Source organism: Bos mutus, chromosome 3 (genome assembly GCF_027580195.1).
Source record: "Bos mutus isolate GX-2022 chromosome 3, NWIPB_WYAK_1.1, whole genome shotgun sequence".
NCBI lineage: Eukaryota > Metazoa > Chordata > Mammalia > Artiodactyla > Bovidae > Bos > Bos mutus.
In genome coordinates, this window is record NC_091619.1 from 72905571 (window position 1) to 72927669 (window position 22099).

Consider the following 22099-nt stretch of genomic DNA (forward strand, 5'->3'; position numbering starts at 1 on the left):
CCTGCTCTGTCACAGATGAAGGCAAAGTCTCCAAACTTGTTCCATGCTATGGGATACTTCTCTATCCAGCCTGGCATTCTAATAGATCAGAGATCTGAGATGAGCTGGCTTCATTTTTTTACAGACTCTGACATTTGAAATAATTTGTTCAAAATTCAGTAGAGGAAAAGAACTAGCTATTTCCTTTGTTAAATAGCACCATGTACTAAATGTTAGGTGGTTACATTGTGAGTTTATTCATAGTTGCTTTCCATGGAAATTGATACAATTATTAAACAGTTTAATTTTTAAGTTAGGGGACCTCAGCTATAGTATAAACCACAGTTCATTTTACATATAATGAATGTGAGTTCTGTAGAAATGATATAAAATGCTTAACACCAAAGGGCTAGCTATGCAATTAAAAAATAGAGAACTTTGATAATTAAATGGTAAAGAAAATATTTAGCTTTTATGTGTCTCTTTTGTTTCAATGTCTTAACTCAAAAGGCCATCTACTGATTTGGTCTTTTTTTTTTTTTCATAACATAACACAGTTTTATATATATAATGTACATGTTGTATAATCACACAATATAGATACCAAGAGATGAACAGGTGGATACAAAAGTGTTCATATAACTCACTCTTATGTAATCTACTTCTGCCACTCAACAACATATCACCAACCTCTCTGTATACATAAATAAAAATCTGGCTTGAATGATGGCTCTTAAAAATCTATACAGTGTTTCACTAAAGAAATGCCTTGTCATAAGCTACTTAACCTTTTTCATATTAACTGGATAGTAAGGCTGTTTTCTGTTTGCTATTGTTATAACAGCACTCTGATAGCCATCCCTGTACAAGCAAGTTTGAAAATTGGTTGGTTTGGTCTTCTGTCTACATGAAACTGACATGGACCCTTCGGGTGGTATTTCTACCGTGACGTTGCCAGAGGCTGGAATAATTCATAGTATTTTCAGATAATTATCATTATTGAAAACTTAAGTTTTCATAATCTTGCTAGTTAGTTTAAAATATTTGTGAGAATACGATTCCAAGACAATTTATCTATATAGAGTTTTTACTTTTCTGCAATTCTTTGACAGAGTTCAGTAAATAGAAGGTAGAGGATCACTGCTGAGCTGAGTTGAGTGGGGTCTTTCCATTTTGGTAACTATCTGAGCAGGGAAAGTAGAGAGAAATAACCATGTATTTTATACTATTAAAACAGTAACAAGATTATTGTTGAGAAATTAAATATGAACCAGTCCCTTCTCTCTCATCTAAAGTTACATCAGTACCGTATTTGGGTGCTTCATCCTTCTTACTTACACTTGATAACTATGCATAGATTCTTGTACACATCAATTCTTCTTACATTCCCAAAGTAACACTATTCCTTTAAACAAATATGCAGAATACCTGCCAAGTGCCAGGTACTGAGAATATAGGACTCTACCAGGCTGAATTGCTTTCTGATCTGTCTCTCAACCCCAAAACAGTAAAGGCAAATAAGAAATGTAATAAAAACTTGTTTTCAGTGATTTAACTCAAGTCACTTATTTGTTTCAATATTGGCCTTGGAAAGCATTGCTTTGTATCTGTCTTACCTGAAGGATTTTATCACCAGGCTGTAGCAGGTTGGATGCTGGTCCATCAGGTTGAACCCTAGTAACAAAGATACCCTATAAGTCAGAAGTAACAGAGGTTAGGATTCTATTTTCAAGACCTAGACCTACTTAAAAACTTTTTTCATTTACATAGAAAACAGTGAAAACATTAAAAACAGTTTACATATAAGGTTCAAAGATTATTATGGTATTTTAAGCAATGCACCTCTAAGTCATTTAAGGAAAATGACATTCTTATTTGCATAAAAAGCTCATATTGTTTTTAAAGTGCACTTAATGATTTAGAAGTTAAATTCATGGCATATTCTTAATTTCTTCCTTAAATAATTTCATATATGGTACTAAATCATCTTTTGTGTAACTTCTGAAGTTGTCTAAAGTTGTTCTTCACTGAAAATGTCTCCTGTTTGACAGGTTGTAAATTCAATATACCCTTTAAAAACCTACTAGAATTACATATAATTCTGGTTTATTTTAATGAATATTACTTCATAAGTTACTGAGAATTTTAAAGTAAAATGAACAAATTAAACATAAGAAAATTCCAACACAAATATTAAATACAAAGGTTGCATCTATATAGCTACAAAATTCCTAAATTGATTTAGTTTAAAAAAAAGTCAAATTACCAGTGATAAGAGAACAAACTGTATGACTTCAAAACCTTTATACCATGAAATTTTTGCACCTTCTTTTATGTCTCTGGATATGTTCCAGTGTCTCTGGGTTTATGATCTACAGGAACTTGAATAAAATTTATCCCCTGCTGTTGTGTGAAAATTGTATAAATCTTAATTATGTTAAATTGGTTCATAGTGCTTTTCAAGCGTACTGTGTCCTTCTGCTCTTCTGTCTGTTCATTCTGTTAATTTTTGAGAGTTTGATCTTGAAACTCCAACTAAAAATATTAATTTACTTTAAAAATATTGTAATACATAGTAGAACTATATGTAACTTTGCTCTGTATTTTCCAAGTTTTCTGTAAATGTTTTATCATATACTCATAATTTAAAAAATTAAAAAATTTAGACAGACTTTATCCAGTCAAGGGAAAAAAATCATTTTATTTATCATGTACACAAAGCAAACATTCATTGCATTTTACCATATACGAGGCCCTGATCACATGGACCACAGCCTTGTCTAACTCAATGAAACTATGAGCCATGATGTGTAGGGCCACCTAAAATGGATGGGTCATGGTTGAGAGTTCTGAAAAAACATGGTCCACTGGAAAAGGGAATGGCAAACCACTTCAGTATTCTTGCCTTGAGAATCCCATCAACAGTATGAAAAGGCAAAATGATAGGACACTGAAAGATGAACTCCCTAGGTCAGTAGGTGCCCAATATGTTTTCTGGAGAACTAACTCCAGAAAGACTGAAGAGGTGGAGCCAAAGCAAAAACAACACCCAGTTTTGGATGTGACTGGTGGTGAAAGTAAAGTCCAATGCTATAAAGAGCAATATTTCATAGGAACTTGGAATGTTAGGTCCATGAATCAGGTAAATTGGAAGTGGTCAAACTGGAGATAGCCAAGACTGAACATGGACATTTTAGGAATAAGTGAACTAAAATGGACTAGAATGGGTGAATTTAACTCAGATGATCATTATATCTACTACTGTGGGCAAGAATACCTTAGAAGAAATGGAGTAACCATCATAGTCAACAAAAGAGTCTGAAATGCAGTACTTAGATGCAATTTCAAAAATGACAGAATGATCTGTGTTCATTTCCAAAGGAAACCATTCAATATCATGGTAATCCAAGTCTACGCCCCAACCAGGAATGCTGAAGAAACTGACATTGAATGGTTCTATGAAGACTTACAAGACCTTCTAGAACTAACACCCAAAGAGATGTCCTTTTCATTTTAGGGGACTGGAATGCAAAAGTAGGAAGTCAAGAAACACCTGGGGTAACAGGCAAATTTGGCCTTGGAGTACAGAATGAAGCAGGGAAAAGGCTAATAGAGTTCTGTGAAGAGAATGCACTGGTTATAGCAAACACCCGCTTCCAACAACACAAGAGAAGACTCTACACACGGACATCACCAGATGGTCGACACCAAAATCAGACTGATTATATTCTTTGCAGCCAAAGATGGAGAAGCGCTATTCAGTCAGCAAAAAAAAGACCTGGAGCTGACTATGGCTCATATCATGAACTCCTTATTGCCAAATTAAGACTGAAATTGAAGAAAGTATGGAAAACCACTAGACCATTCAGGTATGACCTTAATAAAATCCCTTATGATTATACAGTGGAAGTGACAAATAGATTCAAGGGATTAGATCTTATAGACAGAGTGCCTGAAGAACTATGGACAGAAGTTCATGACATTGTACAAGAGGCAGTGATGAACACCATCCCCAAGAAAAAGAAATGTAAAAAGGTGAAATGGTGTCTGAGGAGGCCTTACAAATACTGAGAAAAGAAAAGACACAAAAGGCAAAGGAAAAAAGGAAAGATATACCCATTTGAATGCACAGATCCAAAGAATAGCAAGGAGAGATAAGAAAGACTTCTTCAGTGATAAATGCAAAGAAATAGAGGAAAACAATATAATGGGAAAGACTAGAGATCTCTTCAAGAAAATTAGAGATACCAAGGGAACATTTAATGCAAAGATGGGCACAATAAAGGACAGAAATGGTATGAACCTAACATAAGCAGAAGATATTAAGAAGAGGTGGCAAGAATACACAGAAGAACTATACAAAGAAGATCTTCATGACCTGGATAACCACGATGGTGTGATCACTAACCTAGAACCAGACATCCTAGAATGTGAAGCAAGTGGGCCTTAGGAAGTATCACTGTGAACAAAGCTAGTGGAGGTGATGGAATTTCAGTTGAGCTATTTCAAATCTTAAAATATGATGCTGTGAAAGTGCTGCACTCAATATGCCAGCAAATTTGGAAAACTCAGCAATTCCTTTCATGGTAATCTGTGTAAGGTAGTGCTTCAGAAAGGAGTACATCAAGGGTGCATATTGTCACCCTGCTTATTTAACTTATATGCTGAGTACATCATGAGAAATGCCGGGCTGGATGAAGTACCAGCTGGAATCAAGATTGCTGGGAGAAATATCAATAACCTCAGACATGCAGAGGACACCACCCTTATGGCAGAAAGCAAAGAACTAAGGAGCCTCTTGATGAAAGTGAAAGAGAAGAGTGAAAAAGTTAGATTAAAACTCAACATTCAGAAAACTAAGATCATGTATCTGGTCCCATCACTAAACAGCAAATAGATAGAGAAACAATGGAAACAGTGAGACACTTTATTTTTGGGTCTCCAAAATCACTGCAGATGGTGACTGCAGCCATTAAATTAAAAGATTCTTGTTCCTTGGAAGAAAAGCTATTTCCAATCTAGACATATTAAAAAGCAGACACATTACTTTGCCAATAAAGGTCCATAGCTTCTAGTCAAAGCTATGGTTTTTCCAGTAGTCATATATGGATGTGAGAGTTGGACTATAAAGAAAGCTGAGCACTGAAGAATTGATGCTTTTGAACTATGGTGTTGGAGAAGACTCTTGAGAATCCCTTGGACTGCAAGGATATCCAACCAGTCCATCTTAAAGGAAATCAGTTCTGGATATTCATGGGAAGGACTGATGCTGAAGCTGATACTCCATATTTTGGCCACCTGATGTGAAGAACTGACTCACTCTAAAAGATCCTGATACTGGAAAAGATTGAAGGCTGGTGGATAAGGGGGCGATAAAATATGAGACGGTTGGATGGAATCACTGACTTGACAGATGTGAGTTTGAGTAAGCTCTGGGAGTTGGTGATGGACAAGGAGCCTGGGGTGGTACAGTCCATCAGGTCTCTAAAAGCTGGACAGGACTGAGTGAATGAACTGAACTGAACTGAGGCCTGATTGCTGGTATTATAAAGGTACATTGAATATAATTTTTGGCCTCAGTGAGCACACTATATAGTAGAAGAAAAGTTAAGAAAACCAGTAAGTATAATGCAGTGTGACAGGTGTTAAATAGAGGGATAATAAATTATTTAAAAAGCTGAATTCAGCTTATCCTTAGTGTGTTGGGGCTTCTAATTATGATAGAAATATAATAGATTTAAATATTTAAAATATTGCATCCATATTAACCTTAAAGTTTGAAGCTTTCAAAAAGAGGAGCTATCTGGAAACTGATCATAAATGAAAATTAAAGGGTCCACACAGATAAGGAGAGGAAAGATATTCCACATAGAAGGGATGGCATATACACAAGTGCATGCCTTTTATTTATTTATTTTTTTGCATGCCTTTTATGTTAAGGAGGCTGCAAGTAGTTCTATTATGACTGCAGTGGTTGTGGAAGGGTTCAAGTTGGTTGGGTTGGGAGTATGAGAGAAGAACCCATCAACCCCTCAAATTAAGTAGGTGCCAGGGGGCCTTTAATGGACATCCTTATCGGTTTGGGGAGCTACTGAAGTATTTGAAGTATGATGAGAAAATTTTAATTAATATCCTAAGAATAGCATTTGTCCTAAGAATGGACAAACAAAACGTGTATATTCAGTGGAATATTATTCGACAGTGGAAAGAAATGAAGGGCTGACATCAATGAACTTGAAAACAATGCTAAGTGAAATAAGCCATTCACAAAAGACCACATATTGTATGATTCCATTTATATGAAATGTCAAGAAGAGGCAGATGCACAGAAATAGAAAGCAGATTAGTGTTTGCTGGAGGCTGGGAAGCAGGGGGCTGAGGAGCGACTGTTAATGTGTACGGATTTTATTTAAGGTAATAAAAGGATTCTGAAATTAGATAGTGGTGATGATTGCACAACTCTGTGACTATACTTATAAATCACTTGACTGTACATTTCAAAAGGGTGAATTTTATGTTGTATGAATTGTGTATCAATATTGCTCTTATTATTTTTAAATTACAAAAATAATTTTTATTAAAATAAGTATTAATAGAAGATAATATTATAATGGCTTTGCTTGTTATTCAGAAAATTATCTCTCTTGCTAATCTGTAGACTTAATGACTCACTTAAACCCATAACTTTGTGTATATGTGTGTATGTAAGTGGTTTAACAAGCAGGCCCTAATTAAAATATTTCCATGTTTTTACTTTAGCAGTTCAGATCTTTATGAGACATTAAGGCTTTTGAGTGATTTTTATCTTCTGATTTTAACTCATTTTCTTTTCCATTCAAAGATGAAACTCTAGATAGGCATTACATTTTTAGAAAAGTGCATAACTTTAACCAGTAATTTGACTTCTAGAACTTAGGTTAAGGAAATAACTGGATAAGTATGCAACAAGGATTTACCAATATATTCATTATGATATTATTTGTAATAAAAAAATTAGAAACCACACCAAAATATATAACAATAGGAGATAGATTAAATAAATTATGGTAAATCTATTTAATAGAATGATATGTGGTCATTACAAATGAAGTCCTTAGGTAACAGATACAGAAGTATACTGGTGCTTAGCAAAAACAAGCAAGTTATAAAACATGTGTGGCATAATACTTTTTTCAGTGAAACATGTTTAAATGTATATGTTTGTGGAAAACTGTCTGGCAGGATATACTTCTAAACTTAGCAGTGGCTGTACTGGGTAATGAGACATCATATATATGTGTAAATATGTGTGTATATATATACATACATATTATGGATGTGTATATATGATGTTACATTACCTAGTACAATCACTGTTAATGTTTAGAGGTATACCCTTACATATATATATATATATATATATATAAATATATATATATATCGGAGAAGGCAATGGCACCCCACTCCAGTACTCTTGCCTGGAAAATCCCATGGATGGAAGAGCCTGGTAGGCTGCGGTCCATGGGGTCGCTAAGAGTCGGACATGACTGAGTGACTTCACTTTCACTTTTCACTTTCATGCACTGGAGAAGGGAATGGCAACCCACTCCAGTGTTCTTGCCTGGAGAATCCCAGGGATGGGGGAGCCTGGTGGGCTGCCGTCTATGGGGTCGCACAGAGTCGGACACGACTGAAGTGACTTACAGTACAGTACAGTAATATATGTATATATATTTCTCTTTATTTTTGCTTATCTGCACTTTCTAATTTTCTTATTTTTCTACAATAATTAGACACTACTTATAAGAAAAATAAGGTACTACAATTTTAAGAAAACAGTAATAAAAACTTAAAAAACTTTAAGTTTATGGTGTCACAATTCGGTGTCGTGTCCAAACAGCTAGCTGCTTTGGTCAGTTCAGTTGTACAAATGCTCAATCCACAAGGAAAAAGAAAACAGGTTGTTTGAAAGGGACAGTTAAATAAAACATAACGACTAATCCACTAGACCAGTGAATGGCACTGGTTGCAAAAACAAATATAATTCTTACAGTCCTTTTCCTACTGAGCACATAACTCTCATTCTCCATCAATCCAGCAGAGTGTGTGAGTACTCAGTTTCCTTGGTAGTCCCCTCTTTTTGCTGTTGAGTTCACTGTTCAACAGACAGAATGACATTATTGCCCAAAATAAGGCCCTGCATCTCTGGATGCTGAAGGTGAAGCTGCTTTTACTATTATATTTTGTCCCAGCAGTCAAAGTCTTTGCTCCCTAGTTAATTTTGATTGCCTTTTTCCAGCTCATTGTACAGGAACGGTTTTAATAATGTTTGTGTGAATCCAGACCGTAGGAGCAGAATTGTGACCATCATATCTGCAATGCTGGGAGGAACCAGCAATACCCTACAACCAGACTGCCAGAAGAATACAAATGTCATGTCTGTGGCAAGTTTAATTTCATTCATCACAAAGCTCTGCAGAACTCAGCCACTGTTCTGAAGACTTGCTTTGAAGCTTACTTTTATGGTGGCCTGAGTCTTCCTAAGTATTTATTGCTGTTTTCTAAAGCTTTAATAGTTCTTTTCAATTAATTTTTTTTTTACCAACTATGAAATTGCTACTGTCATTGATATAGTTTCCTTTTTTCTGTATATACATATATCCTATCAGCCTGCATATTGCCTCATTAGTCAAAACAGATAGCAATGAGTGTCATGTTTGATAATGGTGTGCAGCATTCATTATTTTTGGAGGTGGAATGTTTCCCCAAAGACTGCTTGGAAAGGCCAGTGCCCTGATTTTCCACTGTATTTACGTATATAAACACTGTCATATGAAAGAGAGCAAATAATTCTGAGCTCATTTTATGGTCTCTGTTATGATGAATATAGATGAGAAATATGAAAACTTTGACACTGTTTTGAAAAAGTTCTTTGTAGCAGTGTGTCACCCTTTCAACAAATTCATTATGTTCTGAGATTTCAAAGAATACTTTGACACTGACATATCGGTGAAGAATCACCAAACTATTTGTATTCTGAAAATTAGAGCAATAACTTCCCACTGATTGGTAAAGAGCCATCTCCTAAATTCCAAGTGCTTACTGAAGCACTTGTATGTATCTTGTATGTATCAAAGATCCAAATCATGGCATATGACCAATTTTATAATTCTTTGGACAAGATCTTAAAATATTTATTTCTTTTAATGCTTAGCAGAGTGCTAAATGTGGATCAGACTATCATGCAATACCTCCACACTAGTGAAACAACCTATAAACCTAAGTCTATATACCTATAGCTATACACCTATTTGCTATATACCTATAGCAAATCTATTTTGCCCAAATAAGGAAAATATCTCAGTAACTGTTTTTCAATGAGTAGTGTGTATTAGGTATTTTTGCTGCTATTATAATAAGTTATCACAAGCTTAGTGGCTTAAAACATCACAAATTTATTATCTGACAGTTTTTCAAGTTAGACATTTAACTCAGTTCTCAGTGGGCTGCAACAAAGGTGTTGGCTGCAGGTGTGTGTGTTCAGTTGTGTACAACTCTTTGCGACCCATTGCTGGCCAGGCTCCTCTGTCCATGGAATTCTCCAGGCAAGAACACTGGAGTGGGTAGCCATTCCTTTCTCCAGGGGATTTTCCCAAGCCAGGAATCCCGGGTCTCCTGCATTGCAGGCAGATTCTTTACTCTCTGGGCCACCAAGGAAGCCTGTAATAGTGGTTTATACCTCATAGTTACTAGATTGAGTGAATACATATAAAATACTTAAAGTAGTGGACGGCATTCAGTATGGGGTCAATAAATGTTGTTATAATTATTGAAAATTTGAAGACTGAGCTACAGTCCAGTGTCTTTTTATCCAGCAAAGCCCACTTTAAGAGACTTCTGAGTCTCCCAACTGTACTAGATTTACTGACAGGAAATTCTTCTTTACTCTTAGTCTTGGAGTGTACTGAAAGACATTTGTTATCTTTCCCTCAAATTCCCAACTGATAAGAGGGAATATAACAACTTTTACTGACCCCATACTGAGTGCCATCTTTATTTAGGGAAGGGGATGGCAAGAGGGCTGGAAAGTCTTTCCTATATCATCTGTGGTTTCCTAGTGGTGGCTCTCAGCGATAATGGCTCCAACTATTGTTTTACTCTTAATAGTGGACATAGGTCCCAACAAGAGGGTTTTCTGATGGTCCTTAAGAACATTTAGAGGTTATCTCCTTTGGCCGCTCCAAGTCAATAGAGCATCAGATCTGCAACAGTGGCCGAGTCTAGTTATTGGCTAATGGCTTATCTGAGTGTGTTTTTCTAATATTTTGCACCTCATGTTCAGCTCATGTTCTTTAGTGCCTCAGCAGCACAGTGGTTTTCCCTCAGTACCACCTCTAGAGGGCATCTTGCAGCAGAGCAACAGTATCGCCACTGCTGCTGCTGCTGCTGTCGCTTCAGTCGTATCCGACTCTGTGCGACCCCATAGACGGCAGCCCACCAGGCTCCCCCATCCCTGGGATTCTCCAGGCAAGGACACTGGAGTGGGTTGCCATTTCCTTCTCCAATACAGGAAAGTGAAAAGTGAAAGTGAAGTCGCTCAGTCGTGTCCGACTCTTAGCGACCCCATGGACTGCAGTCTACCAGGCTCCTCCCTCCATCCATGGGATTTTCCAGGCAAGAGTACTGGACTGGGGTGCCATTGCCTTCTCGCAGTCCTGTCCAAATAAGTCTTTTCTCCTATCAAACACCAATATCTAAGTGTGCTTGAGACAGACACAGATCCAATGGACTCAGGGATCACAGAGGAACCCCCCAGCACGACCTGTTGCAATTTCATATTCCTACCCCAGTTTTTGAACCAGTTTTCATATAAGTTTATAAATGGTTTTTCCAAAAGTACCCATAATGGGCTTTTTAAAAGTTTTGCTTTTCACAAGTAATTTTGAAAAAAGATGGGTATGGAAGGTTTTTCATAGTGTTAAGATCTGACCTTGTCTTATTGGTTACCTAGCCTGCACACCACTGGACATAAACCCTGAAGGACTCAGGAAGTGAGTCTACAAGGCTAACATTTAACATTCTAACTTTAGAGGAGAAAGGAACTTTATATGACCGTTTAATGATGAAGGTGAATGACTGTGACAGTCTCAGCTATTGTAAATGTAGACACCAAAATAGAACTTGTCTTAAGGGAACTGCAACATCAGTTTGTGAAATATACTTTTCTTTAAAATTCTGAAAAAAACTTGGCTGTAGCTGATGCTAAGAAATTGGTTTCTAGGAAGGCCATACGTCAGATAAAAATTGCATACTATAGCAATTATAATTTAGAACATATTGGTTATATATTATAAAATATGATATTTTATGCTTTCATATAACTGTAAAAGTTCAGACAGTGTTTCTGGAGGAAAAAAATGACTCATAGAAATAGTAAACATAGCCATTGATTCAATAGCTTGTAAAGTGCAACTTTTTTGGGGGTCAAATATTGGCAAATTTTTTTTTCATAAATTGGGCAATATTAATATTAAGCTATGATATGGCTCAAAGGAGCAGCATGACAAATACACAGTAGACTGTGTTTACTTAATCCCTGTGATTATTAGACCACTTGACATATCAAGAATAAAGATATTATCAATAGTTTTACTCTAAGAGTCAAAAGTGTGAAAAAAAAATATTGTAAGGTTAATTGCTGAAAGTCAAATCTTGAGCTCTGAACAGTTTCCTAGCTTAATAATTGAAGACTTTGTATGCAGCAAGAGAAGAGATTTATCCAGTGATCATTAGAAACTAAAGAAGAGGAGAAAGAGAAGAGAGGGAAGGAAAGGAAAGAAAAAAAAATAAAAGAGGGCATTGGCAGCTGAATATGATGCTCCAGTGTATGACTGAACTTTAGCTGACAAAACAATGAATATGAAATCCATAAATAATGAACAGAAAGAAAGTTGCTTTAGAAACCTAAAATAATTGAGCCTCAAAAGACAGAGATTACAAATGATACAACTGATCAAAGTTCTCTAAAAACATCACAAAAATCTTATCCACAGATTTTAAAGAAATTCAAAACTGTCTTTCATGAACTTTTATATAAAGAAATATTAAAATAAAAATCACGTATTTATTAATAATCCATTGGTGCAACAGGGGACTATTAAAACCCATAGAAACTGGTTATGTGATTATAGATAGTAACAATATAACGGAGCAATCCTAACAGAAAAAATACATTTTCATCATTCTTTTATGTCACTGTAAAGATTTATTTAGTAGCCAAAAAGAAAAATGTATATAGATATACAGTTTTCAAGATACTGCCCTTATGACTTGATAATAGCAGCCCAAAAGCTTATTTCCTTTTATCTGCGATTCCTGTTAGAAATGACAAATTGGCTACTAAAAAATTGAATTTTTTAAATAGTTTGATGCTGATTATCATGCAGTATTCTCTTTTGGGGAATCTGAATATAAGAGTTAAAATTATGTTTGGCTTTGCCGACTTTATATGGGCATACCTTGTTTTACTGTACTTCACTTTACTGTACTTTGCAGATACTGCATTTTTTAAAACAAATTGAAGGTTTGTGGCAACTTTTTGTTAAGCAAGTCTGTTGGTGCCATTTTTCCAACAGCATCTGCTTACTTCAATGTTTCTGTGTCCCATTTTGGTAAGTCTCGCAATATTTTATTCTGTTTGTAGTCTGTGATCAGTGATCATTGATGTTACTCATTGAAGACTTAGATACTCTTTTTTTTTAAAATATGCTTTTGCATTATGGTTTATCATGAGATATTGAATATAGTTCCCTGTGCTACACAGCAGGACCTTGTTTATCCATTCTATACATAAAAGCTTGCATCTGCTAACTCCAACCTCCCACTCCATTTCTTCACTCACTATAAAAAAAAGGCAATAAAGTGTTTTTACCATCTGAGCCACCAGGGAATCCCCTGGCAATAAAGTATTTTTGAATTAAGGCATCTATATTATTTTTAGACATAATGCTATTGCACACTTAAAAGAATACATTATAGTATAAACGTAACTTTTAACGGTATTTGGAAACCAAAAATTCTGTGGGGCTTGCTTCATTGCAATATTCATTGTATTGCAGTGGTCTGGAACCAAACTTTAATATCCTGGAGGTATTCCTGTAGGAATTATAATTGTAATTTTTCTTTAATTGATTGTTACAGTATTCCAATTATTACCTAAAAATTAAAAATCTCTGGGAGTCTCTCTATTGTGACCTAAACTATCTTTTTATTTCTGTTTATTTCTTGGTAAAATTCTTAAGCTTAAAAAAAGAATCTTCTTTCATTTGATTTTCACATTTTCTTTTAAGAGATCACACTCTTTTACATACTGTTTTTCCAGGTTTCTTGCCTATTTGGGAAAAACAGGTGAAATATTTTCCATTTCTTTTATTTTATGACTTCGTTAAACTTTAAAGCCTGTATTTAATATGAGACCTTAACTTGCGGTGAATAGTTGGGTCGCTGAGTATCATACAATTTACTGATTCTGTCAGAGCTCCTACTGGCTTTTCTTCTCAGCTTTATATATAGCATAAAATAGTAGAAGCAATTAAAACCAAGAGTGAGTAACTGTAGGTGGCTGTGGATTCTCCTTCTTCGTTATTCCTAAAATAGTATCAATAATCAGCTTTCTGATTATCATCCCTGCGAGCTTCCCCAAAGCCCCTTCAATTGTCAAATTTTTTGACATTATACCATTTCAAAATAATGGATTGAGAAGTTAAAAATTCACTAAAGTCTTTTTTGTCACTTATGCTAAAATAAGGTTTCTAAAGTGAAAAATTGTTCTCTTGTGAGCTACATTCAGTCAAACTATGATTCTTTTAGATAAAATATGGCTTTATGTAGAGTAGACCATGCTGGAGTGTTGCTTAGAGCTGGCAGTGAAATCAGGAGGTCAAAAGGCCAGTGACAAATGTCTCGTAGGCTCTACAGCTGTGGATTTCTGATACACTGACTGACAAAGTGCATCGGCAGTGTGAGGCAGAGAGAAAAGGAAGCTTCTTTTTTTTTAAAAAAATTACTTTTTAGTCTCTATATTTCTATATTATTTAATTTTTATAGTGACAGTGTTTTCATTTATTACCTGTATAATTTTTCTGAGGTTTAAGTTAAAGTAAAAAGACTGCAGTTGTACACATCTGAGACTAAGACTGTATTATGATTGTATTTATTAATTTTATGGAAAGAAAACACCAGTTTTAGTAATTATAAAATATGTACAAAACTTCAACATTCCTGAAAGATACAACTCAAGTCACAACTGAATTATCAATGTAATTGGATACTTTAATATAAAGGAAAAGACTGACTGGGCAGTGTGTGCTCAGTTGTGCCCGACTCTGCAACCCCATGGACTGTAGCCTGCTAGGCTCCTCTGTCCATGGAATTTTCCAGGCAGAAATACTGGAGTGGGTTGCTATTTCCTTCTCCAGGAAAAGCTTAGCTGGTTTGCAAAAAGTATGTAAACCATGAAAGATAAAAAGCATTTAAAAATATACAACAAATGCTTAAGAGCCTTTCTATTTCAAGTTATCCTGGTAATAAAGATCATGTAAAAATAATGAATGTGTGAACTTTGAAGATTGTAAGTAATATGTGTTTACTTTTTAAAAATTCAAAGTTTAAACCTATTGGTTAGAATTTTGTTGTATATTTTTAAGTTAATTATGATTTAAAAGGATGACTATGTTGTCCAGAGTAAAAGCACTGAGAATGCCCTAGTTCACAATCAGTAGAAGATACCTAAGTGAAAGTGGCTCTCAATTGTTTGTCTCTTTGGTGACCCTCACATTGTGTCTCAGAGACGGACACCTTCAGAGAACTGAAGCTGCTCCCAGCTGGTGTGTGCAAGTTATACAAAACCCAGTATACTACAGGGTTTTCTTGCAGTATGCTGCTGCTAGGTCGCTTCAGTCGTGTCCGACTCTGTGCGACCCCATAGACGGCAGCCCGCCAGGCTCAGCCATCCCTGGGATTCTCCAGGCAAGAACACCGGAGTGGGCTGGTATTTCCTTCTCCAATGCATGAAAGTGAAAGGTGAAAGTGAAGTCGCTCAGTCCTTCTGACTCTTAGCGACCCCATGGACTGCAGCCTACCAGGCTCCTCCGTCCATGGGATTTTCCAAGCAAGAGTACTGGAGTGGGGTGCCATTGCCTTCTCCATCTTGCAGTATAGGAATAAGCAAATCTTGTACCTTAGTGGAGGTATCCTACTAAATTAGTCATTCAAAGTCGAGGTAGAAACCATTTTTTAAAAAGCAGAGGACAGGATGAATATATGATTTTTCTCTCAATAAAAAATAAATCTTGGTATAGCTCAATAAACAAAGAGAAACACAAATTTAAGATATGATTCTTCTTTAACCATTTTAATGTATAGTCCAACACTTCCTATTTTCTATTAATAAATGTCATTGGAGGTTAAATGATAGTGCCTTGTTATTGGAATGTGGTTTGTCTATGGTGATGGGGTTTGACCCAGTCGGTTTCAAATATAGGAAATAATTTCTACTCCTTTATATTTAAAAATAGAATTGGTTACTAAGACCATGTATAGCTATGCTAATTATATTATAAAGATAATAGACAAATAAAATCTTACTTGTAGTTTTGTACCTTATGCAATAATCCTAAACTGTTATTACGTGCTCACTGCTTAATGTAACTGTGGATTTATTAACAATTTATGTATTTTGGGGGCTTCTCTGGTGGTCCAGTGGTCAAGAATCCACCTTTCAATGGAAGGGACACTGGTTTGATTCCTGGTCTGGGAAGATCCCACATGCCGCGGAGCAACTAAGCCTGTGAGACGCAACTGCTGAGCCCATGCTCTGCAACCAGTGAAGCCCACATGCCTAGAGCCTGTGCTCTGCCATAAGAGAAGCTACTGCAATGAGAATCCTGAGCACTGCAGCTAGAGAGTAGCCCCCGCTTGCAGCAACTAGAGAAAAGCCCATGTGTAGTAATGAAGACCCACCACAGGCAAAAAACAAAAGAAATAAACCCCCAAACCTCATAATATATATTTTGAAAATATAGATACTTACATATATGTGTGTGTATGTGTATATATATATATATACATGTATTTATATATATACATTTTAAAATAACACAATCTAAAAATTCTGATCTAGTAGTCCAACTTTCCAGCAGAGTTCTGGGACCTTCAGGTCAACTTGGTGTCTGGAAATCTATAATCATCTCTTTATGGCTTTCTTTCAACTCATTCAAAAGATCTTAGGGAAAACTTAAGTTGGAACTTACAGAACTTAAGAATCAACTCTTTGTGTTCTCATGATTTTCTTTACACACCCAAAAGAGAAAAATGACACGATAAGTATTTTGCAGTTACTTGTGTTTTCTTTTTAGTTGTTTTAGATTTCTTTGATCATACCAATTTCTACCTGATTTTTTTTTCCCACCTAAGTGTGCTCACACCAAATTTCCCTGCTCCTTGTGTATTATTTTGTGAACCACTTTCTTTAGCTATCAAAGAACAGAAGAGATTTGGTTCAATTAGTGATTACTATCTCTAGGAGAGTCTAAGACTATATTTGTGGGATATAGCAGTCTTTTTTTTTTTTAAGATTAATCTGAAAAATTACAAGGATTTTAAAGCAGATTTAATGGGTCTTGTTGAAAAAATACAACACAACAAATTTCAGGATCCATACTGAAGTATCAAGTTGCTTTGGCAATCCCTCTCAGATGCCATGGTTGAAAGCACTCAGGCTCTAGGGAAGTAATTCTCATAGATTAAAGCATATCAGAATTACTGGTACTGAAGTACTTTCAGTTTGAAAGATGAAAAACATCCATTATTTTCATAATGGTATAATGGACACTTTTGGGGACCTGCCCAGATGTCCTTGATAAGGTTGGTGCTCTCACTCTGCAGATGCTGCTGATAGCTCACATCTAACACTTCTTTTGAAAATTACCCTCAGCCTGGAGCTTCCTTACTGAGAAATGCTGGGTAGGTCATGCTCCTTCCCACGTAGTCAATGACTGATGATGCTGTTTAGTCGCTAAGTTGTGTTTGGCTCTTTTGCGACCCCATGGACCGTAGCCTGCCAGGCTCCTCTGTCCATAGGATTTCCCAGGCAAGAATACTGGAGTGGGTTGCCATTTCCTCCTCCCAACCCAGGGATCTTCCTGATCCAGAGATCAAACCCACATCTCTTGCATTGGCAGGCAGGTTCTTTACCACTGAGCTACTTATGAAGCCCTCAATGACTGATACTAGGGTACAAAAGGCTGTTTCCTTCCTTAGGGTGAGACAACTCTGTGGTACCCTATTTTTTTAATTCAATTTTTAATATTTAATTAAAATTTCCACTAAATCCATATCTTTGCCCAGTTTCTTCACCTGCCCTACTGCATCCCTCATTCTCATATAGATTTCACCTAACAGCAATTCTTCAATTAACTTGCACAAAAATCTCCATCTCTGGTTCTGCATCTTGAGGATCTGATTTTAGAAAAATATAAACTACAAAAATTAAAGCTCTACAGTATCTCCTTGCCTGGAAGGTATATGCAGATTCTATATTTTGCTTACTAGTGATTCTTTGGAAGCCAGTATCAGTCTCCCATGCATATAGCAGCTTTGGAGGTGGATTGGAGGAAAAATGGATAATACTGTTATTAAATACATGCTACTGAGATACATCTCAAATGTTAGATGGGTAAATTTTTAAAAGTTAAACAATAGTGCTACAGGAAGAGACATGGAAGATTACTTTTTACTTCGTTTTTATTTTATTTCTATTAACCTGACTTCATAATATTTTCAAGATTCTAGTTAGTTATAACATCTTCAAGCAGAAATTAGAAATACTATCGGAGTTGCTGGAATACCATTTACAACTTGTGGTGTAAATTTATAAATGGAATATGAAAGATTTCACACATTTCTCAAAGATCTTTTGGACCCTCAGTAATAAGCTTTCTCTAATTGATGGACCTGTTAATTCTTATTAGTTATTACATAAGATATTATTTATGAACTAATTTTAAGTATTTTCATATTTTGATTGAAAAGTCTCTGATGTTTTTCCAAAAATTGAAACAAACTTAAAAAGTCTCAAGTCCTTTCCCATACCATTTCTGCCTCCTTACTGAGCATATTTTGTTCCATGCTAAATAGCTGACATTATGCAGCAGACAAAACATAGATAACATTTAACTCTAGCAACTAATATAACTGGTTATGTACTTGGACTTCAATTTTATTGAAAAATATTTTACTGATTGTTAAAATATATCACAAAGTGATAGCAATCTCAATGCAAGTGTTTTTCTAAATATACCGTTGAATTGAAATGTCCCAATCAATGTTCTTATTTGAAATGGTTCTTTTAAATCACCTTATTTTTTCATATGTAAAATAGAATGATATTTTCTTAAAGAATCATGTCTGTGTTGTTATATTTTATTACATCCCTTTGCAAGCTGAAATCTTATATCTCTTCTTTATAATATAATGTCTTGATATTAAAATCATCGAATTGGCTAAAGGACACTGCCACAACTTCTTGAGTGAGTGCTAGTCACCCAGTTGTGTCCAACTCTTTGAGACCCTGTGGGCTGTAGCCCACCAGACTCCTCTCTCCATGGAATTCTCCAGGCAAGAATACTAGAGTGGGTTGCCATTTCCTCCTCCAGGGGATCTTCCTGACCCAGGGATCAAACTCAGGTCTCCCGCATTGCAGACAGATTCTTTACTGTCTGAGCCACCAGAGAAGCCTTGGAGCCTTCTTAAAAGACCTCATATAGGTGATCATACTTGTAGAATCCTATTAAAAGGAGATTGCGAAGACTGCATTTCTATTAATATTTCTGAATAGATTTAGGGTCTTTTCAACATATAAGACAAAGAACAAAATAGGCAAAAATGCATTTTTATTAAAAAAAAATTCTTGCTTTTAATGTCTTTAAACAACCAAATGGTATTCTAAACCTCAAACTGCAATGTGACTAAGATGCAGCTGGAATAACCAAATAGTGCAATAATTTATGCTTGTTATTTGTTTTTAAAAATTCAGCTTTATATAAAAATTACACATATTTATATTTTATCTGTTTCTTGCTCCTGAATGTTATTTTCACATAATTAATAGGTTCTCCACATTACTTTGCATTACATAATCACTCAAAGTAGAATTAAGGATGGAACAGACATTTAAGTTATATTATAAAATTAATTTAGAAATATATAAATCATCTTTAGGGATTATAAAAAATTAAGGAAATATTGCATGTAGTTTAATATTTATGTAGTAAATATAAATCATATGCTGTGTGGAGTTCTAGATAAATGTGTTTGCTATTCTTGATTTTTATATCCATGGAGAACATGTGACAGTAAATAGGTTTATGATACGTACTTTTTTCATAAGTCAAGAACAGATCTTTGTAACTTTTTGTTTGTGATCCACCAGTGTCATGAGACTGAACAAACCTGGAAAATTTTCTTGTATGTTTTCGAACTTGCTACTGCCAAGCATGCCTCTGAGTATTATTATTCCCAGTAAAGGTATTAAAGAAATGTTTTGGATTTGCACAACTAACTTTTCTTCTCTTAATATTAATCATATAAAAAACTTTTATTTGATGCAGTGTGCATCTCCATACAGTTTTTTTCTAGGCTGGAAGGTGGTGTGTAAATAGGAGGGACCTATATCCAGTTGCAGGCCGTTTGGCATTTGGAATTGATCTTTTAAAATTTATGTACAATTAAGTGCAGTAATTTATTCTGAAATTCCAGAACTTTAGAGTTTATTGGTGATTATAGAATCTTACAGTTGACATGCCTCTAATATTCTTCTTTGGCTTGGGATTTTACCTAAACCATGGGCAAATTAAGGCATTTAAGAAAGAACATGAATTGTTTCTTCTATCACTTCTGTCTACATGCAGATTGTCCAAATTCATGGAAATATAAGTAAGGTCTCCGGCATCTGCTGAGCATAAGTGTTTATGATAAAACTGTGGAGAATAAGTGATTCTTTGGTCTCAATATCCTAGTATGGGTAGTTCCTGCTATCATGTAATTTGAGGTTATGCATAATGTAGCTTCCATTTGATCCTGTTTCTAGGTAATTGTTCATGGGATTATTCAGTGCTATGCTTTTACAGCATATAGAGAAAGGGGCTGTCATCTCCTTTAATATCTTTAAAATCCAGAAGCTTCTTAGTCCATCCTTCTCAAATGAAGCAAGGAGGGATATCAGTCCTTTGATGAGGACCTATGTGAATGCAACATTAAAAATTTATTTTCGGAGTCTTGGGCTGCCTTATGAAGTCACACAACACGATATCAATCATCCATTAATCCAATCTCTTCCCAACAATATCTCATGGAAACTGTATTGGTATCTTAAATTTTGCAATCATGATTTATTATTTTATGAACACTTAAATAGAGAAAGATTATTGTGGTTTGTTCCATTGGCACAATCTCCACTGTAATAATACCTTAGTCCAAAAGTTATACAAATATTTAGCAATCCAATGTGTACTGTATGCTGTACACATGCTTCTAATTATCTAAGTTCAATAGAGAAAATATGCTGACTTTCGAGGATTTGTTGACGCAAATATCTAGGCTATAACTAATTAGAGTGTTCTGTAACACCTTCAATATTAGATTACTATATTAGTCTCAACTCTACAGGGTATAAATTTGTCATGTGGCTCTTCTGCTAAGTGGTATTTGCAGATAGAGGTGTGAATCACAGGGCTTATTAAGAGAAAAGGATTTGGAATCAGATCAACCTGGGTTCCAATCTTCTCTGCTACAGATCAGGTAAATGACCCTGGGCAACTTAATTAACCCCTCTGGGCCATTCCACAAAATGAGGAATAATAATATTCAACTAACACAAGTTGTTATGAAGATCAGATCAGTTCATGTATTTAAAGAGCCAAATATAGTGACTAACACATTATAAATACTCAATAAAAGTCTATATACTTTTATTATTATTATCAGATTTGTTACATCAAAATCTTTTATCTCTGTGGAGTATCTTGCCATCTTGATAGCAGTGCTCCTCTATAAGAATAAATCAGATAATGGCTCCATCCACTTCACTGGGAGGGCAAAGGCAAGCATTACATAAGGTCATTTTTATCTGGTTTTCTACAGTTTTCTCTTTTCAAGTATGTAAAAGCAGCTTTCACCTGGCAGTGAACCTAAAATAATGAACTCCATGATGAGTGAGGTGGGTTGTTCAACTGTGAGTAGTTGTTCTGTTCACCACTGTTCTGACAATGATATGAACTATAGGACTAATCATGCTCCATCCGTTTAATCCATGGACACCATGGTTGATTTAGACTACCTTGAGGTCTTTGAGAGGAGTTACATTCGCAAGACCAGATGCTGTTCTCAGCTCTCAAAGTCTGGTACAATACAGTCTTCATATCTGGCTTGATCCTCAATTCTCTCTAAAACCTCAGTTAACTTTTGAGCTGTAGCAAGAGTTTTTCTGCAATATCTAAATTGGAACAGAATCTAAATTGGAACTTCTGACAGACTGAACAACACAACTCACTTTCGCCCCAGGTCCATCCTCTCAGCCCTTTGGATGACTACTTCATGCTTTTCCTACCTGGCTGTATACCACGTAATCAGTTTGGTGCTATTTCACTTTGGTCATTGGCATTTGGCTGAAACAGTGGTTCCTAGTAATTGTAATAAAGAGAATGGAACAATTCCATTGGCTGCTTTAGTACAGAAAGTCTTCAATGACTGTCAGACATTCAGATATCTTGGATACTTAGAATTTTGAGTGACATTATAAAACACTTGAACATTCATAAATAGTAAGTAAAATTCTACAGTGTGCTTGAAAGACCATTTTAAATCCATGACCTGTTTATTAAAAGAGTTGTTTTTCAGTCACTAAGTTGTGTCCGACTCTTTGTGACTGCATGGACTGTAGCCCGCCAAGCTCCTCTGTCCATGGGCTTTTTCAGGCAAGAATACTGGAGTGGGTTGCCATTTCCTTCTCCAGGGGATCTTCCCAACCCAGGGATTGAACCCACATCTCTTATGTCTCCTGCATTAGCACGTGTTTTCTTTATCC

At 35.5% G+C, this 22099-nt stretch overlaps 1 protein-coding gene across 3 annotated transcripts in view; it reads right to left on the reverse strand.

Annotated features, from left to right (window-relative positions):
- The window catches only part of LRRC7 (leucine rich repeat containing 7), a 478825-nt gene that overhangs the window by 11802 nt on the left and 444924 nt on the right, over positions 1-22099 (reverse strand). For all 3 annotated transcript variants that reach the window (XM_070364524.1, XM_005898157.2, XM_070364529.1), the window contains one exon: positions 1596-1670. In XM_070364524.1, the coding sequence (XP_070220625.1) occupies positions 1596-1670 (75 nt within the window). The remainder of the gene's footprint in view (positions 1-1595; positions 1671-22099) is intronic.